The sequence below is a fragment of the Daldinia childiae genome, assembly GCF_008694065.1.
Source record: "Daldinia childiae strain JS-1345 chromosome Unknown Scaffold3, whole genome shotgun sequence".
In the NCBI taxonomy this organism is placed as follows: domain Eukaryota; kingdom Fungi; phylum Ascomycota; class Sordariomycetes; order Xylariales; family Hypoxylaceae; genus Daldinia; species Daldinia childiae.
Window position 1 is genome coordinate 2,429,542 of NW_022984644.1, and position 8,180 is coordinate 2,437,721.

The 8,180-nt window shown below is 49.3% G+C and overlaps 2 protein-coding genes across 2 annotated transcripts; both read left to right on the forward strand.

The window, feature by feature from the left end:
* GL218_03382 (Virulence protein SSD1) lies at positions 1-4,287 on the forward strand (the record flags this gene model as incomplete). Its single annotated transcript, XM_033579940.1, has 4 exons — positions 1-130; positions 253-2,786; positions 2,843-4,197; positions 4,248-4,287. 4 exons carry the CDS (start codon positions 1-3, stop codon positions 4,285-4,287), a joined length of 4,059 nt encoding a protein of 1,352 aa, XP_033436689.1.
* A 2,402-nt stretch (positions 4,288-6,689) lies between these two features.
* Positions 6,690-7,714, forward strand: GL218_03383 (Protein rds1; the record flags this gene model as incomplete). The annotated part of the gene is made up of 2 exons (XM_033579941.1): positions 6,690-6,862; positions 6,919-7,714. The coding sequence occupies 2 exons, from the start codon at positions 6,690-6,692 to the stop codon at positions 7,712-7,714; spliced, it is 969 nt and encodes a 322-aa protein (XP_033436690.1).
* Positions 7,715-8,180: the final 466 nt, after the last annotated feature.

Below are 8,180 nucleotides of genomic sequence, written 5' to 3' on the forward strand. Positions count from 1 at the left end.
ATGGAGCAGCAACAGCCCGCTCCCCAGGCCGGGGGTGTCCCCGGACCTACTGGCCGTCGCCTTCATATTGCTCATCGCAGGAGCCCTTCTGAGCTTACCCCTCTGATGAGCATGTTCACAACTCCTGGGAGTAAGTTTGCACTCCTCACCTTCAGAAGTCCATTGCTTCCGTTCCGTGTCCTATTCATTGTACCATAGCTTTCTCTGCTGTTCTTAATATACTTGATACTAACTACGTTGCTTTGTTTCTAGTGGAGCAACTCGCTATTCAGCAGCAGATCGAGTTGTTGCAGCAGCAGCAGCAACAGATACAAGCCACACAGCAACAATACATAAATATGGGAATGATGCCACCGGGCCAGCTAGGCCACGGTGGTTCTTTCAACCCTTTACAGCCACCTATGGCTAATATGTCGCCACAGACGGCTTTCCAGTTCCCCCCAAACCAGCTTCCACAGCAGCAGAATGTTCCCATGGGACCAAGTCAACCCATGTCGCACCGTCGTAACCAATCGGCCCTCCCCAACATGGGAATCGGACCCCCTCCGGCTCCTTCTGCCGGAGCTTCTGGATCCACTTTTGGGCAATTTGATAACTCGTCTGGTCAGCAGAATCGGGAGAACGCACCTCGTGGAGGGCGAGGTGGCGGCTCCGGTCACCAGCGAAGGCATTCCTTAGCCCTGGCTGATGCCAAAAAGGCAGCTGAGATTGCTCAGCAGAAACGAACGACCTCTGGCTTTCAATTTCCAGCTGCGGGACCCACTGAAGGCTCCCCTGCCGAGGAAACCAGGTCCGTCACTGCGGATACCCCAATAGCACAAGGTTCATCTACTCGCGGCGGACGCGGCGGGCACGGACGAAGCCAAAGCATGGCTGTCAATAGCCGAGGAGGTGCTCGGGGTGGGGGTGCTCTGCACGTTCCTAACGACACCGGTGATTTTGGCCGCCGTGGTAGTGCCTCAAGCGGCCATGCACGAACTTCTTCGCGCAATTTCGAGGGCAATTGGCGTAACCAGCAAGGTCAAAACCAGGGTCAAGATCAGGCTGGTCAGGGCCAGCAGGGGTTTCAGCCTGGTCATCGTCCCCGTGGTTCTGTGAGCCAGCAATCCATTTCTAACATCGGGGCTTTCCAATATCCTGGTCAGCCTCAACTTATGCAAATGCCCGGTCAGATGCAGATGATGCAGATGTACCCTGGTCAGCAGCTTAATCCTATGCAGATTAACCAGCTCCAGGCCCTTCAAGCTGCGCAGATGAATGGTCAGCAATTTGTTGGTCTTCAGGGAAGCCAGCATGCGCCACAACTAGGTGGTCAACAATCCCAACAACAGCAACAACAGAGGAAGACCCTTTTCACCCCGTATCTCCCTCAAGCTACTTTGCCGGCGTTGCTCGGTGATGGACAGCTTGTCTCCGGTATTCTCCGAGTGAACAAGAAGAATCGCAGTGACGCTTATGTCTCTACTTCGGACGGTCTTTTAGATGCAGATATCTTCATCTGTGGCAGTAAAGATCGCAACCGAGCTCTAGAAGGCGATCTTGTCGCAGTTGAACTCCTTGACGTAGACGAGGTATGGTCGCAGAAACGAGAAAAAGAGGAGAAGAAGAAGAGAAAGGATATCACCGACACAAGGTCTGGCTCGACAAACGGTAACGCTCAGTCCAATTCTACCAACGCAGAAGAGGCTGCCAACGGCGAAGGAGGGATCCGCCGACGTGGCAGTCTTCGGCAGAGGCCTACACAGAAAAAGAACGATGACGTAGAAGTGGAGGGACAAAGCCTCCTTCTCGTCGAGGAAGAGGAAATTAACGACGAATCAAAACCCCTTTATGCTGGACACATTGTAGCTGTTATTGAACGTGTTGCTGGTCAAATGTTTTCGGGCACGCTTGGCCTGTTACGTCCCAGCAGCCAAGCGACCAAGGAGAAGCAAGAGGCTGAACGAGCCGCCAGAGACGGCGGCCGGTCGCACGACAATCGCCAGCAAGATAAGCCTAAGATTGTCTGGTTTAAGCCTACCGATAAACGTGTCCCTCTAATTGCAATCCCTACCGAACAAGCGCCACGAGACTTTGTAGAGAAGCATCAGGAATATGCCGATCGCATATTTGTTGCTTGTATCAAGCGTTGGCCCATTACTTCTCTACATCCCTTTGGTACGCTCGTTGAGCAGCTTGGGAAGATGGGTGATCTTAAAGTGGAGACTGATGCTCTCCTGCGCGACAACAACTTCTCATCCGATGAATTCTCGGAGGCTGTCTTGCGAAGTGTTGGCCTCCAAGATTGGTCTATTACAAAGGAAGACGAAGCTTCTATTGGGGCTCGACGGGATTTCCGCGACGAGAAGACTTTCACCCTTGACCTTGCCGGCACTGGGGAACTTGGCAGTGCCGTCCATATCAAGACTGAATCAGATGGAAAGATTGAGATTGGTATCCACGTACCGGACGTCACTCATTTCGTCAAGCCCAACTCTCTTGTCGATCGCGAAGCTAAGAAGCGTGGTACTGCTGTTCACCTTGTGAACCGAACCTGTGCCCTTCTTCCCCCTAGGATCGCTGCAGAGCTTTGCACCCTTACTCCGGGTGAGGATAGGCTTACTGTCAGTGTTGTCTTCCGCGTTAACCCTCACACCGGTGTGGTTGCGGAGAGTGACACTTGGGTTGGCAAGAGTATTATTAAGAGTGGTGCTACATTAGCTCTCAAGGAACTAGATGACGCCCTCACGAACCAGGCTGGGTTTACACATGATGTGGTCCAAGTCAAGGATGCCCAAATTCTTAATGTAAGTCTTTCTCTATTTTCCCCAAATCTTTGAGAGCTCTCTAATATTTCCCCTAGGCCGTTGCACAGAAATTCCGCGAGTCGCGTTTAGGATCTGAGGGAGAGCCTATGGCTCCTCTTAGACTCCTTCATCAACTCGATGATGAAAATATACCTATTCAACACAACATTTTCGACGCTACACCGGGTACCGAGCTAGTTGAAGAGCTTTTGCACAAGGTTAATGCGGCTGTTGCTCAGAAGCTTGCTCAAGGTCTCCCTGAGAAGGCTTTGCTTCGGCGCCAGTCCCCACCAAATGCCCGACGCCTACAAACATTCGTCGAACGCATGCGGGCACTTGGTTACGATATTGATACTACTAGCAGCGGAACCCTACAGAATAGCCTTTTCAAGGTTGATGATTCTGATATCCGCAAGGGCATGGAAACACTATTACTTAAGAGCATGCATCATGCCAAGTACTTTATCACTGGCAAGGTTAACAAACAGCTTTGGCCTCATTATGCACTCAATCTACCTCTTTATACTCACTTTACCGCACCCACAAGGCGCTATGCTGATATCATCGTTCACCGTCAGCTTGAGGCTGTCCTCTCGGAAGGCAAGGTTGAATATAATGACGATATCGAAAACCTTGTGAAGACGATTGAATCTTGTAACACCAAGAAGGAATCGGCACAAAATGCCCAGGAGCAAAGTATTCACATCGAGTCATGCAGAATCATGGATAAGAAACGCCAGGAGGTTAACGGCGATCTTATCAGCGAAGGAATTGTTATCTGTGTTTACGAATCTGCTTTTGATGTTTTAATCCCCGAATGGGGTTTCGAAAAGCGTGTTCACTGTGACCAGTTGCCGCTTAAGAAGGCCGAGTTCAGGAAGGAGAAGAGAATTTTAGAGCTCTACTGGGAGAAGGGTGTCCCAAGTTCAGCATATGTACCTGAAGATGAACGACCCAAGGCGGGTGCATCGCAACGCATCTCGAACGCAATAGCGGCTGCTAGGCAGGCAGAAGAGGCCGAGAGGGTTAAGAAGGAACGAGAGGAGGCTGCACGGAAGCAAACGGAGACTGGCACGATGCCCACGGATGCTGCCGAAGCTCTATTCGACGATGATGACGACAATGCCTCTGATATTACTGAGGCTATGGCGGGTGCTTCATTAGCCGAGCGTCCGACTCAGAGTGTTCCAGGCTCACCGACCCGGTCCTCTTCGAACCCCGGTGTCCTTCACCGAACCAGGTCCGATTCAAAGGTGCCCATGGCAGAAGCCGTAGAAACTCGCTTGACCAACAAGGAGAAGTATCTCAAGCTATTTGCATTGAGAGAAGAAGGTGGCGAGTACATCCAAGATGTAACAGAGATGACCAGAGTGCCTGTGATCCTTAAGACGGATCTCAGCAAGAGCCCACCGTATGTGAACCTAAGCTTTTTTGTGGAGTAAATAAACTAATCAAACGCAGGTGCTTGACGATACGTTCGCTTAACCCGTATGCTCTATGAGTCTTCCTAAAGACGATGTGCTTTGCTTGACGTGTGTACGGTTGGACGGAGCAAATGGACTTTGGGAGCATTGGAGCGATTGGTATGTTGCTTGAGTGATGTAGAGCGAAGTAGCCAAGAAGAAAATAGGGTAGATTGTAAGGCCGCGACCGCGACCGAAACCCGAGAAGTACAGCTCTTACTGTGTTGATAAAAGTGTTTCATGAAGAGGCAGATAGAACTAGGAAGCTGCCACAGTCAACAGAAATATACGAGATCGTGCTATGAATAAGATCGCTATGAAGAAAATCCAACCCTTCCCCAATGTCTGACTATGTGCGATTTATAGGTGAATGACATAAGTATACATTTAACATGACCCACGACCCATGACAATAAATTCACATCTTTAGATCCTATTTGAGTATTCATATGGCCAAAATCGGGCTCACGAGAAGTTTATAGCGGCTACTTGGGAGAAATATTTGTAGTTTTCAGAGCTACGACGGGCCTTTGCTTCTGCCGGCATGATGCATGGAATATCTCAGGCAGTCAGACAGATCCAGTAAGATGGATCTCCGGATGTGCAACGTGCTACAGCTGCCGCTGTTTTATGTACCTTTCCGAGATGTGAACCCCTGGTTCTTCAAGCTTGATCGACGTTGACTGCCTCGAAACCTCGCACATATTATGTAGCGGTCCGTCTCGCTCCCCTCTCTTCTCACGTGCCATATTCTCTAGGTATTAGGGTTTTGGAACCAGATTTGGCCGAGCTACGGAATGCGTTAAGAAGGAGTAGATCTCGTCATTTCTGGGGTTAGCACGGATATGGAGATGCCCTGTGTGTGTGTGTGTTAGGTTAGGTTAGGTACATATCTAGATGCAACTAACCTAGGATTGTGACAGCCCAAAAGACGGCCCTTCGTCAATTTTGTTCGTGTTCATGTCTTCTTTCTGGTCCGTTCGCCGAACCGTAGTATGCGTAACGGAGGTTAAGTCAAGATTAGCGGTGTTAAGAAACGCGCGATACGACATTTGCCCGTTCCTGTCATTTCAATATGGCATCCACCAATGAGAACCCTGGTTGGCGGTCTACCAGGTCCTTGGGTACCTTTATTCTTATATGCTTAGACGAGTTAGTTGCCTTTTTTATTTTTTTTTGTTTATTTTTTGTTGTTTACTATTTACCTAGGTAGGTAGCTATGATAAATATTCAATGCCTCTTTACCTAGGAAGCAACTATATTCAATAACTATAGACTGTCAAAATCAAATTGAAATGTATAACCAGAAGTAGATCAAATTCTAATAAGTCTCAACACGATCTGTAATCAATAGGATCTGAAAGCAGATCCGACATCCGCTGCCAAGCCGTATCATCACATTGCGCCGGTGCATTATGAAGCTTAACTTATTCTACTTATCAATCAATCCTGAACAGTCTGCATCACTTATTAGTATGTATGAACAAAAGAGTTTACTCGGGATCGTAGTAACGGACGAATCAATCGGAATAGTTGAGGCTCCAGTTTCAGGGTTCGGCTGGATAGATATCCGCTCTTTAAAACAATATCTGAAGCAAACTGGACTGCAAAAACCCCGTGCCCAGCAGTGTCTCCTTGCCCGAAGTAGTTAGAAGACCCCTGGTTCTCCCCCCGACAACTTCTTGGCTGTGACCCTTCGGACCGGGGCTTAATAAACTCTTTTCATCTCAACTTTTAAGTTATGAGCCTTGATCATCAAAATTACTTCTCATTGGTCCGGGCGCAAACATATCTCATTATCCACGTTTCGTTTCTTCCTATCTAAGGTTATTGTCAACTTCCCGCTGTCTATAGAACCCTGTCTTTAATTGATCCCGAGCGAGCTATGGAATCTAGATTACCCGGGAGCGCTGGGGCTGCCCCTTGAGTCTCGGAGTCGGAAGCGCTTGGAAGGATGGGTAACATAGTAATACCAAATGAAGATACCAGTTCCTATTGTCAAGGAGCCTCAAGGGGGGCCGATGCTTAGGATCGCCCTGCCGCCGGCCTACCTTCTTTCCGTGACCCGCAACGTCTATCACCTCCTAAAGCTACCAGTTGGCAACTGGTTTTAATGAAGTCCCATTTCCCATTTTCTAACCTGTTTCTTCTCCGTTCCTTTCTCATCCCGTACATTTTCGTGTCCAACTCCGAACTAAAAGCGCCGGTCTGCTTCCCGCGGGATCAACGTCTTCACTCTCCTTTTCGACACCTTGTAATTCTTGTAATACCCAGGTGGGATTCTTTCTAGAACAGCTAGCCTGGTCTTGTTTCGATATTTTTTTGCTTCGACGCTCTTTTATTTACGACTCTTACGACGCCGTCAACTATTAGCCTGATCCACTTGAAAAACGAAACGAAAACGAAGTTAAACGGACGTATTCGATATTAATCAGACAAGATGCCTTCCTTCATGAAGACTATGGGTGTTGTGGCGGGATTGGCTGCTGTTGCTTGTGCTCTACCGGCCCAACCGAAGTTGACCATAAGACAAAGCGAAATCTATGGCCTCGCTAAACGACAAAATGCGGCTGCTGCTGCCCTCGGCCTGGCGGATGTTGATATCCTGCAATTGTAAGTCATACTTTTACCATCCATTACAAATACATGGGTTACTAACTAGTATACAGTGCCCTAACCCTGGAGTGGCTTGAGGCTACTTTTTACCAGCAGGGCTTTGCCAAGTTCAGCGACGACCAGTTCGTTGCCTTAGGCTTAAGCGCTACCCAGCTGAGCGATCTTAAGGGAATTGGTTCCAGCGAAGCATCCCACGTCGGTCTGCTACAGAGTTCTATTGCACAGGCTGGTGTCCAACCTGTCCAGCCCTGCGAGTACGACTTCGGCTTTACTGATGCCGCCGGTATGGTTGCTACTGCATCCATCCTCGAGAGTGTTGGTATTTCTGCCTACCTCGGTGCTGCGCCCCTTGTCTCGGACAGCAAGATCCTCAGCACAGCTGCTTCTATCCTTACCATCGAGGCTAGACATCAGTCCTTTGTTCGTATCGCTTTGGGAGTCGCTGCCTCTCCATCTCCCTTCGATACTCCTCTGGGACCTAAGGCCATCTTCTCCTTAGCTGCCCCGTTCATCAAGTCATGCCCTGCTGGTTCAAACTTGATCCTGACCGCTTTCCCGACTCTGACAATGACCACTCCTGCTCCGGTAGCCGGTGTCATGGCCCTCGCACAGGGAACTATGCTGAACTTCCAAAGCGACGCGGCATCCGGAGCCAAATTCTGCGGTTTCACCAACTCCGCCGCGCCGGGTGGCACTGCTTTCGCCGCTTTCGATCCTGCTCAGGGTTGCGCTCTCCCGCCCAACCTAGCTGGCACTGTCTACGTCACTCTCACCAGCGCCGCCGCCGCCGACGGTGTCATAACTGACGACATCACACTCGCTGGACCTTTAGTCATGAACCTCAGCTAAACGTGTCGATACGGGAGTTTGTAAATAGGAAGTTCCATCTAATAATGCGTCATTATACGATGCAAGACTTTAATGCTCTTTTGGTGAGGACCTAAAGAGGTCGGGGAAAAAGAAGAAAACAGGCACAGCGAGACAAACGAGCGAGGGGTTTCGGTAGCTCGCACAGTACCGTACCACCAGCTTAGACAATATATCTCGTTTGCGTCATCGTCGGCATGCAGCCCGCGCCCCGTTTGTATGTAGTATTTATGTCACGACAGGCATCCAAGACTCCCAAGTCTTGCTTGTACATATACCACTTACCTATCATCATCAGAGACCAGGCGTCCGAAAGGAGGAGTAGCCTAAGGCAGGCTAGAAGGTTTTCTTTTCTACGTCAATTTTTTTTCTTCAACTATACTTTTTATTTGTAATAGGGCATGTGTTAACGAGGATCTTGATTTGAGAAGGAAATCGAGATACTGAA